Here is a 14,186-nt window from a genome sequence, read left to right on the forward strand (position 1 = left end):
TCATTCAATCTGACTGAATCCAGATGATTGGTGTGTTTACATGGCTACACTCAAGGGTTTGGGTTCCATGTTAATTCATTTCCATTCAAATGTACACTAACATTCAAAAGTTTGGGGTCAGTAAGTTTTGTTTGTTTGTTTTTGTTTGTTTTTATGATGATGATGATGAAATTAATACTTTTATGTTGCAAGGATGCATTAAATTGATCAAAAGTGACAGTAAAGGCATTACAAAAGATTTATGTCTATTCAAGAGTCCAGAAAAAAATATGTACACAAAAATATTATGCGGCACTGTTTTCAACATTTTAAAATATAGTAAAGTAGTTATTAATAATATTTCACAAAATTACTGTTTTACTGTTTTGATCAAATAAATGCAGCCTTGGTGAGCATAAGACTCCTTTCAAAAACATCTTTCATAAAAAAATCTTACCAACTCCAAACGTTTGAACAGCAGTGTAAATATAGTTCCTTGTGTTAAAGGGGACCTATTATGCCCCTTTTTACAAGATGTAATATAAGTCCCAGAATGTGTCTGTGAAGTTTCACCTCAAAATACCCCACAGATCACTTATTATACCATGTTGTAAATGCCCATTTTTGAGTGCAAGGAAAAACATGCTGTTTTCATGCATGTATCTTTGCAATGCAAATGAGCTGCTGCTCCCCACCCTGCTTTCCAGAAGAGGGCAAAGCCTACAGCTTGTGCCTCGGATACTCTGCCAAAAACGAATATCTGTTAAGTTTCGATTATCATCTCTATTGCGGTCAAGCTCACGTGACATTGCATCCCCTTCATCATTATTGAAGTTTATTATCTGCATGCGTTTTAAAGCCATATCGGTCTAAACTTCTGATATATGGTTTTCTAAATGCACGCATCCAAAGCACACGCACAGAAAGCTGCCTGTCAGACTTATTAAACTAAGTATTCTTTCATGTGTTATTGCACTTAAACACACAAGGTTATGTCAAAAACACACATAAGTTCACATAAACACAGTCGGTTATGTTTGTGAACGTAAATAGCAAGTAAAGAAATCGCATTGGCATATTTGATCTGTGTATTAAAGTGAAAGCAGAGCAATATACAGTACCTACTGCTATATATGCTGTTGATATGAATCAAACAGCAAAAAAAAAAACAGAAAATCACTCACCGCTCTCGATTGAATAACTTAGTAGCTTTAATAAGAATACATTTCTTGAATGCTGCTGTTAAATGCTCTGGTGAGGAGATAAACATAGCGGACTGTGTACAGCTCACTCAGGGCGGGGTCTATGCTAATAGGGCAAAGTCCGTCAGCAGTCGTAGGCGGGGCCTAAGCATTTGTGAGGTTACGAAAGCTACATTCTGCAAATGGATTGTTCTGAGACACTGCTTATGATTTATGGGGATTAAAAAAAGAGGAGTGCGTGGATTTTTACCATTATAGGGTGGTTGTGTACACACTGCCGACACACATTTATGTTCAAACACCATGTAAAAAGTGAATTTTGCATAATAGGTCCCCTTTAAGTTAGAATAACATCTGTTTTAGAATGGTTGGTGCTATTAAAAGAAAAAAAAAAAAAGTGTAATAACCCAGAACTCACTTTCTTTTCTGTTTAAAGCAGTGCACTCAATGGCTTTTGTGCTATTTAGACCATTTTATTAACACTTCTCATCTTCATTCAGGTGACATCTATGGTGATACCCAAACAGGAGTGGACACTGACCTCTTCTCTAAACGCCTTCCTCCTGAACGACACTCGACCCCTCTTGTGGGCCACGGCTGCCCCCAACCCACGACGCACTACCCCACGTACCCCAGCGAGTGAGCGGCTTAGCAGTGAAACCTTCCAGTTTTTCACCTCTTGACCTCTCTCCACACTGCACTCTGCCCTAAGTTTTTCCATCAGCTCTTCTTCAGCAGGGGAAGATCCATGCTGCCATGCTGCCTCAGTTCTCCCTGAGCCTGCCAGCGATGCTGAGGGCACTTACTGTGGAAAAAGGGAAACGCACTGTGAAGTTTAAAGCGCTTCAATTGGAGCAGGGCCCACAGACCCTTTAAACTGACACAGGAGATGCGAAAAAATGTTGGAACTGGCTCAGTCGCCTTCACAGTGCAATATGGTCACTTTTGCTGGATTTCTGTAGGAGTAGAGACTGTACTGTAGGTTCTTAATACTTCTCAGTAGTATCTCTTATTCTAACTCTAATCTCATGCACGCTCTTCAACCCTATGCATGTCCCCCAAGGTAAACAGCTTAGCCAAGAAGGAGTTTCTTAGACACCCTCGTGTGTAGGGAAACCACGGCAGCCCGGCGGAAGGGCCTCAGAGTTTCAGCTTAAACACTTCTGTTCTTTGGTACAAGTAATCCAAAGCAAAGATGCTTTAATCATAATTTGATTGGCATGTCTGTAAGACTTCCGAAGCCTAGAAGACTCTGAGGAACTGGGAGCACTTTCTGAAAGTGGCATTTTGTATGGTCGTGCGTTTTGTTTCTCTTTTTCCCTTTCTTTAAAGCGACTTAAATGGACAGTTATAATGTATAAAACTGTCTCTGCCATTTGGACGGAAGTGAGGGTTAGTACTCACTCGCTCGTGTGCTTTGTGTTCTTGTTGATCGTTTCCGAGAGACTGGTCCACCGTTTTATCTGGAAGATGTCGAGAGGGTCAGAGATTCAAGTACAGAGGGAAACAAAGATTATGATGAATATACCCAGCGGAGGTGGTCGAATGAATTATTTATTTATTTATTGAAGTTTACCAACAAAGCACAAGACAAATTGCAGTGTATAGTAGTAGGTTTTCTTTAACAGCTCAGCAGTTCTGTATGTAAAGGGTTTGTACTAGCACTGTAAAAGAGGAGGAAAACATCTTCAACAAAAGGTGGTAGGCCTCACACAAGACATGTTTCTCGCTTTCCGTGTTTGTCAACTATTTCCATTCATTTCCATGAAATTGGTGAAAGGTACTTTTATTTCTCAGCGGACATTTATATTGTGTGCCAATATATATCATTTTCACTGTTGCTATTTTTCTCATACTGTAATTCTCAGTTTAAGATCCTCTATGTTGGAGCTGTGGATTATCAGTTATCACACATGTTCATAATAAGTCGGGTTGCTAATGCAGGCAACTAGAATTTGATCAAGCTGATCGACCAACGTGGTGAAGCTGGTTAACCAAGGAAGTTTTGAATACTTTTCAGTATCATTCCCTGTGCTCTTTCAACTACCCATACAAATACAAGTGTCATAAAGGCCAAAAACAAAATAAACACATCCTAATATGCAGCTCAACAAGCAGATGTGCAGTCTCTGTGAATGATCTGATCACATTTTTTTTCTGACACATAATTCATTTGGTCTATTCTCCAATTGAGCTACAGTCCTGAAAGTTTGACTCCCTACATTTTATACATAAATAGTCATTCAGTGCTTGGATTTATTAACTCAAGTCATGTACGTACCCTTAAAAAGCTGATCTGATTGTCATGATTGTACACTTTGATGATAAAAAGAAAGTGGTGCCCTTGGGGTTTTACCAGGTGCCCATGGAAACAGTTTAAAAAATTGTGAAAATTGTTTAATGTTTGTTTTTGTCAGTATATTCTTCAACAGTGACACAGCTCTTTGAAGATAAGCACCTTTCATTTGACCTTTAGTTCTATTCTCCATGTCTAATTATCAGTCTCACTGTAATGTAGCAAAAATCTGCCCACATACATTTTTTGTGTTTTGTTTTTTTGAAAGAAATTAATACTTTTATTAAGCAAGGATTCATTCAATTGATCATGTGACAGTAAAGCTAAAAATTCAGCTTTGCCATCATTGGAATAAATTACATTTTAAAATATATTCAAATAGAAAACAGTTATTTTAAATTGTAATTATTTCACAATTGACCCTTCGCCAGGAGTTTGATTGACAAGCGATCTAACCAATCATAACACCGAATCCGCCATTTTGTCCGACAAAGTCCTCGGTGGACTTGAACTTGAAAAATGGTGTGTACTGACGTCTTTCCGCATTTTAAACAAAATTCCTTCTCATGTTCATTCATGTTCATTTGATACTATAAATTAAATATTAGGAAGAGGTGATCGGTTCCGCTTGAGCTGAGGCGCTACAGCAGGGGTTTTCAACCTGTGGGGCGCGCCCCCCTAGCACCTGTTAGTTCAAAAGTGAAAGTGAAATTCTCGGGTGAAACAGCTGTAAAAGTTAGATTTTACTAGCAAATCTTTAGTCATCCACTAGAGGGGGCAGTTTCACTATTCTCCCAGCTAATCGTTGGCTATAGTTACAGCAGGTTTGGCCAACTGAATTTGAGCAAAAACAACTAAAAACAATTAGATAAACGTAGGGGGGCGCGTGTCCAAAAAGGTTGAAAACCCCGGCGCTACAGCAATCTGTCACGACACATTAAGGGGATCTATTATGCAACAATCACTTTTGCATGGTGTTTCGACATAAATGTGTGTTAGCAGTGTGTGTACACAACCACCCTATAATGATAAAAATCCAACCATTCCTTTTTTTAATCCCCATAAATCATAAGCAGTGTCTCAGAACAAGCCGTTTCCAGATCCCTGGCAATGTGATGTCACATTAGCCACAGGCCCCGCCCACGGATGTTGACAGACACTGCCGTTTTAACATAGAACCGCCCTGAGCGAGTTCACAGCCAGTTGTACACAGTCCGCCTTTGCTACACTGACGAGAACGTCTCCCAAGTGTTTTAGGTGTTCTGTAGCTGGATGGATTAATCCACATAGCTCTCTCCATTTACTCCCTAAATCTGAGCCGCTGAAGACGAGGTGGATTATTTTTGTTCTTGAAGAAAATGCTCCCTCAACTCTACCGAAATTCGTCTGCGCGAATCATTTCACACCGGACTGCTTTGTGAACTAATGTCAATACAAAGGGACAATACAAAACATACAGTCTCCAGAGTGATACTGGATACGGCAGTAAGGAAGGTGAAAGCACTTTATTACAGTTCATCGGAGTTGATTTACGGCTATAAAGTTTACCAGTTTATTAAGCACCACCCGAAAAGGCGTAAGGTCTTTATATATCGGTTTACTGTTAGTTGTAATGAGTGTTTCTGTGTACTTCGCTATGTATGCTGATAATAATGCAAGAGAGAAAGAGAGTTTATGGATAATATTTTAATGCACACTTGCACTGTTTTAAGCTCTTACAGTGATTTTCTAGAGTGAAAACAGTCGCTTCATATTTTGTGTGAAGTACAATAAACATTATAAGACTCATCAGTAAACAGGCTTGTACTAATAGTGGATAAAAACAAGAAGACAATATAAGTTATAACCGTAATTAAACTAAACTAGACCTGTTCTATCTCCATGCAGCATATAATCGCAGTTTCTGTCATTATAGTGCGTCCTGACCAGGGTTGCCAGGTTTTCACAACAAAACCCGCCAACTGCTCAAAACTAGCCCAATCGCATTTCAGGGGGGTCCCATGGTAAAAATCGCGTTCCGAGGGGTAAAATTCGCTTTTTTGGCGGGGCTACCCTGGTAAAATTCGCATTCCAGGGACTAAATATCGCGTGATTTTGGGTCGATTCAACTCGCGGCAACAGTGTAAAAGTAGCCCAATTTCGCGGGAAAACCGCGGACTTGGGAACACTGATCCTGACTGAATCCTGACAGGGGAGAACAAGCTCTTGAAGCCCCGCCCTTTTAGGCCGAACGCAGCAGCTCATTTGCATTTAAAGGGCACGCACTAAACGGCGCGTTTTTGCTCAACCCCAAAAAGTGGAAATTAACATGCTATAAAAAGTTATCTGTGGGGTATTTTGAGCTAAAACTTCACATACACACTCTGGGGACATTAGAGACTTATTTTACATCTTGAAAAAAGGGGGCATAATAGGTCCCCTTTAAAGAGCCACAAAACGGTTTTTATTGTTCGAATTTCTTAAAAAATTACACAATTTGAAAGCTGGGACTTTGTTTAATATCATAAGTAACCTGCTCTGTTTTGTCTGTCAACGTGTTGTCAGTGTCCTCTTTGCTCCGTGATGTATTTTTCACTCTGTGTGGCGTGACAGCGCCATGGCTTGTCGGACAAAGCAACAGTAACCCGGGTCTTTGCGAAGGGTCAATTTACTGTATTTTTGATCAAATAAATGCAACATTGGTGAGCATAAGAAAATTCTTTCAAAAACATAAATCTTACCTACCCCATACTTTTGAAAGGTAGTGTATGTATTGTAGCTATTGCAGAAATGTTTCCCTGTATGTCCCCGTTTTGCAGTTTGCACAGTTGTTCTTATTAATTGCTTTACTGTGCTATCCATTAAAAATATATAAAAATAACAATTTTTATAGGATGTTGCTAGGTAGACACCAAATAATAGCGCACACCAGTAATACACACACCAAAAGTACATAATTCCTCATGATTTATTATTCTCCCCTATATAACCCATTGGTTTGCAGGAGATATAATAATATAACATTCATGTAATCAACCTGAAATCAGTTATATATTTGTACATAAACAGCCAGTGGGTCCCTGGAGAGATTTTTGACCTGAAAGTATCATCATTGTGCTTAACAGAACAATCTGTTTGAATTATCAGAGGATCTTTCCATCTCTTTGCAAGACAGAATCACTACTGTGAAAGTTAATGCTGACATTAAGACATGTTTAAACCATAAGGAAATACTAAAGAATGTACATTAAATCATGAGTGGAAAAAGTGCTAAAAAGTTGTTATACTAAACTTAAATTGCAGTGCTCTGTGTTTGTAAAAGACCTGTGAAAGAGAAGAGTGATAAACATGCTGTTTTAGAGGCAGTTCAGATTGACCTCTGAGCATGTTACCATGAGTAGGAACCCTTTGCATGAGTTTTAATTGCTAAATGACATGTGTGTTCTGTATAATTTGTGGTAAAATATTTTGCAGGTTTTTTTTTTTTTTTCAATAAAACAAAGTTTTAAAAGATCGGATGTCATAATGATCCTTTTGATGATTGTTATGATCCCTTTAATCAAGATCTTGTTTCTTTGTCTTAAACTGTTTGTGTTACAGAAAAGTACCAAGCGCAGCAATTTATGTCCTGAAATACTACACAACCAAGTTAACCATTTTACCAGCCACTCGCCATTATTCATTTTTGTAATCCAGAGTTGTCATAATCACATTTTAGGAAATTTTAGCCAACTCTTTCTTAGCTAAAATGCAGGGCCCATGGAGGATGGATGCAATCAAGCATTAAGAACTCCTCCCTTTCTCTGTAATGTTGTTTCTTTATCAGTTATTGCCAACCATAATCAGCCAACAGCCTCTGTGTCAGGTAAAACCTTTCCTTTCTTCTTTCTTACCTGCAAGCACATTTTGAAAGGGTTTATTTTCTGTTTGTTTGGAATATTATCTAACCTTTAACCTTAAAAATAAAAAGTCGTGTTTTCTGTGGGGAAAAAACACTTTATACAAGCAACAAACCAGATTTATATTATTATGAAATAAATATGCATAGAATATATTATTTTTATTCCATTCCATTTCAGATTTTGGTGAGCAGACTTTTTGCATTTTAAGCCAAGCATGGAGTTTAATTTCTAAAGCAGCATTATAATTATGTTTACAGACTTTAGGTTTAGGGTTAACCCACGTTTATGAAATTGATTATTGAGAGTATTGTCAAGTATTTTCTACTCCCTGTTAGTGGATGTTTCTAGTAAAGCAATGTAGCAAATTACTGTCATGTGTTTCAGCTCGAGGAGTGTCACTTACTTTCACAAAAATCGACAGGACGGAAAGAACTCTACACCACAATATACAATTAAGGTATTCTTATATATTTTAGATATTTATTTGTGATTTACTGTCCATGTAAGGGTGTTTTTTTAATCCAAAATTAGCTATCAATTGTCTTATAAATTTTGTACCTAATTAATTTATGTAATATGTTACATACATGAGCTTACAAAACAGCATAAAGCTTGAATGAATAATCCAATTAGATTTCAGTTTGAACATCCTAATTTACAGAACATGGCCTACACACTGAAACCTTAGCCAAGATGACTCTCCAGTTGGAAGAAAACCATTTAACTTGGTTACTGGACATAAATTTGACATCTGTGAAGAATGTTTTCTGTCCGTCTTCATCTGAAATGGTGGCTATCTGGATTATTTTCGTCACTGAGTTTCTTGTCTTGTGTTTGGCACTATACGGATTGTGCTGTCTGCTTGGGTCTGACAATACGGTTCCTATATTTATCATAAACCTGTTTGTTTGTGATATAATACAGATTTGTGTCAAGCCTGTAGTGCATTTTTGTCCACTGAATATTGTAAACTTTTTTGTCTTTTATGTTTATGTCATGAGCGTGAAAGTTAATATTGCATTCATGGTCTGTATCTCTATGGAAAGATACATAATGATCAAATACCCTGTTTGGTACAGACTTCGTCATACTTTTAAGAATTCAGTTCTGATATGCTTGATAATTTGGGCAGCACTGTTTGGATTTATGGTGATTGATGTGAGTATTGCACTTCAAGGGTATGTGGAATATGCATTTCTTCTAAATGTGTTTCTTTTTTTGCTGCCTTATCCATTGGTTGTGTTTTCCTTTGTGGGTTCATGGAGGGCGCTGTCGCATTCAGTCGCAGTCAAGCCTGATGAACAGAAGAGGATTTTGAGGATTCTGGCTCTCGTACTTTTCAATTACACTGTGTTGTTTCTGCCAAGCATCGTTCAAAATTCAGTTTTCGCAGTATCCTTTAAGCTTGGAATTAGTGGCAGGTTTGATAGCTTACGTTCAGTGTCAGGTATCATGTTGTATTTAAATCCACTCGCTGACTCTTTGCTGTATGTTTTCATGAGGAAGGATGCTAATAGCATGCTTAGATATTTGCGTTGTAAGAAGCTACATGAAAATCAAGTGTAGCCCTTCAGTTCTCCGATTCAGAAACTGCCATGTTAAGTTATTGTGTTTTTGTGGGGATCAGACCAACAAATATACAATTGAAATTGAAATGACAATAACAAAATGTGTATAAAGTTTCATTTGTGTCATTAAAAAGTATCAAGGACAGAACAGGAAGCAATTTATTGCATTCAACCACTTTACTGAGTCCTCATCATTACTCACATTTGAAATGCAACAACATCTCTGTCAATCCCTCTGAGCTTAACTGAATTTCAGGAAATGCTAGTCAAATTAATCTTATTGCATGGCCATATGATAAGAATGCCGAGCTCATGGTAGATGGATCTAGTAAGCATTAGTGGCTCCTCCTTCTCAATGTTGTTTCTTCATCAGTTACTTTCAACCATAATCAACCAGCAGCAGATCATTGTCAGGTAAACCCATTTCCTTTGCTCTTTAAAGTCAATGTTCATTGTCTTGGGAATGATTTGTCAGAAAATGTTGAATAATTTGTGTATTAAAATGTGTTCATATCTAATTTTATTAGGTATTTAAATATTTTATGTGTTGTCTTGAATGAATGAATGAATGATTCTAGAATGAGAATGTAGCAAAATTCTGTATTTCAGCTCTATAGGAGTGTCACTTTCACAAAAACAAAGTGAAATAATCACCATAGAAAAACCAAGGTATGTTTGGACATGTTTCTATTGTGCTCTATAAATTTAAATGGCGAGTTTAATTAGCAATTTACAATGCATTTACATATTCCATGCTTATAATAACAAGATTCAAGGATGAATGTACATATGATATCTCTTTGTGCACTACTTTTATAATGCTGAAGCTTTTTTATGTTGTTTAGGTTTTCATATTTCTATCAGTAAAATTACTATTGAAATTGACCTTCATGTAAAAGCTTCCTGTGAAATTTGCACATTTATTGACTGTACATTTCTATCATTATTGTCTCTTTCTGTCATAATGAAACTTTTAAAACTATAACTGAAAATAATGGGGGTGGACTTTGATGGCATTCATCAATTTCACAAATTGTATTTTCCTTAACAGAACAAATTCAAAATTCAAAAATCACTTGTTTTTGTTATAGTTTGAACATCCAGAGTCCATCCAAGACAAGAAATGGTTTATACTGGAACATCAACCAATAGTACGTTCCAACTGGAAATAAGCCAATTTCCATGGAAAATTGATGATTTCAACCGGATATTTCTGGAAAAAGTGTTTTGTGCATCCACAGTTGAAGCTGTGGTTATCTGGATTATTTTCTCCATTGATTTTCTTGTCATGTCTCTGGCACTTTATGGATTGTGCTGTCTGTTCAGAAATAACCAAACTGTTCCCATTTTTGTCACAAACCTCTTCATTTCTGATGTCATACAGATCTGTGTCAGACCAGTTATGAATTTTTGTACATTCAGTGTTGTAACTTTACTTATCTTCTACATTTATTCCTTAAGCATATTAGCTAATATTGGATTCATGGTCTGTATCTCTATGGAAAGATACATAATGATCAAATACCCTGTTTGGTACAGACTTCATCATACATATAAGAATTCAGTTCTGGTATGCTTGATAATTTGGACAATACCATTTGGATGTATAGCGATTAATGTGATTATTGCACTTCAAGGGTATGTGGAATATGTATTTATTCTAAATGTATTTCTTTTTTTGCTGCCTTATCCATTGGTTGTGTCTTCCTTTGTGGGTTCGTGGAGGGCGCTGTCGCATTCAGTCGCAGTCAAGCCTGATGAACAGAAGAGGATTTTGAGGATTCTGGGTCTTGTACTTTTCAGTTACACTGTGTTGTTTCTGCCAAGCATCGTTCAAAGCATCATTTTGTTATTATCCTTTGAGCATGGTCTTCATGATTATTTAAACACAGTGTCAGCGATCCTAATCTACTTAAATCCCCTCGCTGACTCTTTGCTGTATGTTTTCCTAAGAAAAGATGCTAATTGCATGCTTAGATGTTTGTGTTGTGAAAAGCTAAGTGAGAATCAGACACCGACATAAGACTCCTCCAATTCTTTATCTAGGAGAGAAGAACAAATCAATGTCCAAACACACACCGTAATCTGAGTGAGTTTCATTAATAAGTAGATTCCTCTATATACATTGTATTCATTAAAAGCTGGTAAAATTTGTAGTTTAAAAACTAATTGATAGCATTGGTCTTTTTAAATGTGATATAAATGATATTTGGGAAGTGTCATCTTTGAAAACAGTCTAATCTTTTCTGCACTGACCTACTGCGATTATCTGTACTTTATTAGGCTATAGCACTTTGCACATCATGGTAGAGTGGGGGAAAACACCTCCCTTCCTAAGGACTGTGTAATTTTTTTCTGTGAAACAAAAGTTAAATGTGTCTTGAATTGTTATCCTAGTTTTTAGTGGCAATGACATAAATTATAAGCCAAGTATGAAAAATGTCCAGAGTGTTCATGTTGTTAAATTTTGTAGCCTACCAAGGGAGCGTTTTGCCCCACAGGTGCGGTAAAATGCCTCCATTCTGAGAAAGCAATTTGCTTTATACATTTACAGCAAAATCAGATTACAAGCAGTTTTAGCTTAAAATTATATTTTCACTGATTCTTGAGAGATGGGACAAAACATGTCCAGCAATTGTAACTGCTATTAGGTTTAAAAATAAAAATATTTTCTATTGTAAATGTTATGAGGGATTAATAATAGAATGTATTTATCACAATTATCCCCTTCAATTTAATGTCATCATTATTTTATCAAATATATGACACTTATTGTCTTCTCACTACATCTAAAACAGTGTGTCCACAGAGAAGGGTTCAATCATTCATATGCGATAAAATGGATAAAAAAGCTTTTTTAATGATGAAGAAACTTGTTTTATCAAAAGTAACACTTAATATCTCATGTCAGAGCAAGGTTTTTTTTTTTTTTATGACACGTGCGTGTTTTATAAGATTTCAAAGTTGTGTCCCCACTATTTGTCAACACTGTCAGACATTCATTAAAATGTAATAAAATCAGGGAATATCAGGGGCAGCTGTCACTCTGAAGGACCCCGTTGCCACATTCCACCTCTGCAGAGTACATCAATGTCAGACAGGCTCTAGAAAGTTTTTTAGAATATTTTAAATCCTAATGTTAATATTTCCTGTGTCACAACCATGATACGGTAACACCCTCTTCCAATTTATGAGGAAATTATATGAAATTTTTAGATCATTTTATTCTCCTGAGGGAGGTTCTATTAGCATCTAGCATCAACAGAGAGAAAAAAAGGCTACTACATGAACTCCATTCGTTTTGTGAAAGAAATGCCCTTACGTGTCAACACCATAAGATTTTCTGTCTGACGGTGGTGACAGGCCAATGACGGAGTTGACATTCAACATGAAGTCATATTTTTGTGGTTTTCAAGTAATTTTTAATTATATTAAATAATGTTTAGTTTTTCTAATATTGTATAAATACTAAACGTGTGACCTGACAGCATATATTGCTTTTGTGGATTGATAGTCATCACTTCTAGCAGAGTTAGTGTTGAGGGACCATAAGGCTTAAAGGGTTAGTTCACTTAAAAATTTAATTTCTGTCATTAAAGGATTAGTTCACTTAAAAATGAAAATTACCCCATGATTTACTCACCCTCATGCCATCCTAGGTGTAAATGACTTTCTTCTTTCAGATGAACACAATCAAAGTTATATTAATAATCACTCTGATGCTCCTAATCTTACTAATGGCAGTGCACGGAAACCACCTGTTTGAAACTAAAAAAAGTGTATCCATATAGTGTATATATATGACCAGCACCTGTATATATATAATTAGAATATCGTGAAAAAGTTCATTTTTTTTATTGTAAATTATTTTAAAAAATGAAACTTTCATATATTCTAGATTCCCTACATGTAAAGTAAAACATTTCAAAAGTTTTTTTTTTTTTTTAATTTGTTGATTAGAACGTACAGCTCATGAAAGTCCAAAATCCAGTATCTCAAAATATTAGAATATTTACATTTGAGTTTCATTAAATGACCATCCCTACAGTATAAATTCCGGGTATCTTTTGTTCTTTGAAACCACACTAATGGGGAAGACTGCTGACTTGGCAATGGTCCAGGAGACAATCATTGACACCCTCCACAAAGAGAGTAAGTCACAGAAGGTCATTACTGAATGGGGTGGCTGTTTACAGAGTGTATATCAAAGCATTTTAAATGCAAAGTTGACTGGAAGGAAGAAATTGGGTAGGCAAAGGTGCACAAGCAACAGGGATGACCGCAAGCTTGAGAATACTGTCAAGTAAAGCCAATTCAAACACTTGGGAGAACTTCACAATGAGTAGAATGAAGCCGGAGTCAGCGCATCAAGAGTCACCACACTCAGACATCTTCAGGAAAAGGACTACCAAGCCACTTCTGAACCAGAGACAACGTCAGAAGCATCTTACCTGGGCTAAGGAGAAAAAGAACTGGACAGTGAACAGTGGTCGAAAGTCCTCTTTTCAGATAAAAGTAAATTTTGCATTTCATGTTGAAATCATGGTCCCAGAGTATGAAGGAAGACTGGAGAGGCACAGAATCCAAGCTGCTTGAAGTCTAGTGTGAAGTTTCTGAAGTCAATAATGATTTGGGTGGGCCGTGACGTCTGCTGGTGTTGGTCCATTGTGTTTTATCAAGTGCAAAGTCAATGCAGCCATCTTCCAGGAGATTTTGGAGCACTTTATGCTTCTGCTGACAAGCTTTATGGAGATGCTGATTCCTTTTCCAGCAGGACTTTAGCACCTGCCCACAGTGCAAAAACCACTTCCAAGTGGTTTGCTGAGCATGATATTACTGTGCTTTATTGGCCAGCCAATATGCCTGACCTGAATCTATGGGATATTTTCAAGAGAAAGATGAGAAACAGTCGATCCAACAATATACAGATGATCTGAAGGCTCAATAGTGCCTCAGCAGTGCCACAGGCTGATCACTTCCATGCCACACTTCACTGATGCAGTAATTTGTGCTAGGAGCAAGTCATTTGCTGTAATATGTCCTGCCGATCAAGTATTGAGTGCACAAAAGAACATACTTTAAAGAACTTGAACTTTTCTGTTTTGCAAATCCATTTTTTGATTGATCTTAGGAAATATTCGAATATTTTGAAATACTGGATTTTGGACTTTCATGAGCTGTACGCTCTAATCATCAAAATTTAAAAAAAAAAACTTTTGAAATGTTTTACTTTACATATAGGGAATCTAGAATATATGAA

General features: G+C 36.7%; 1 protein-coding gene across 2 annotated transcripts in view; it reads left to right on the top strand.

Moving 5' to 3' along the window:
• dok4 (docking protein 4) overlaps positions 1-6,969 on the top strand; it is a 53,287-nt gene extending 46,318 nt beyond the window's left edge. For both annotated transcript variants that reach the window (XM_051899062.1, XM_051899063.1), the window contains one exon: positions 1,682-6,969. In XM_051899062.1, the coding sequence (XP_051755022.1) occupies positions 1,682-1,824 (143 nt within the window). In that variant the 3' untranslated portion in view covers positions 1,825-6,969. The remainder of the gene's footprint in view (positions 1-1,681) is intronic.
• Positions 6,970-14,186: the final 7,217 nt, after the last annotated feature.

This window comes from Ctenopharyngodon idella, chromosome 7 (assembly GCF_019924925.1).
Source record: "Ctenopharyngodon idella isolate HZGC_01 chromosome 7, HZGC01, whole genome shotgun sequence".
Classification (NCBI taxonomy): Eukaryota; Metazoa; Chordata; class Actinopteri; order Cypriniformes; family Xenocyprididae; genus Ctenopharyngodon; species Ctenopharyngodon idella.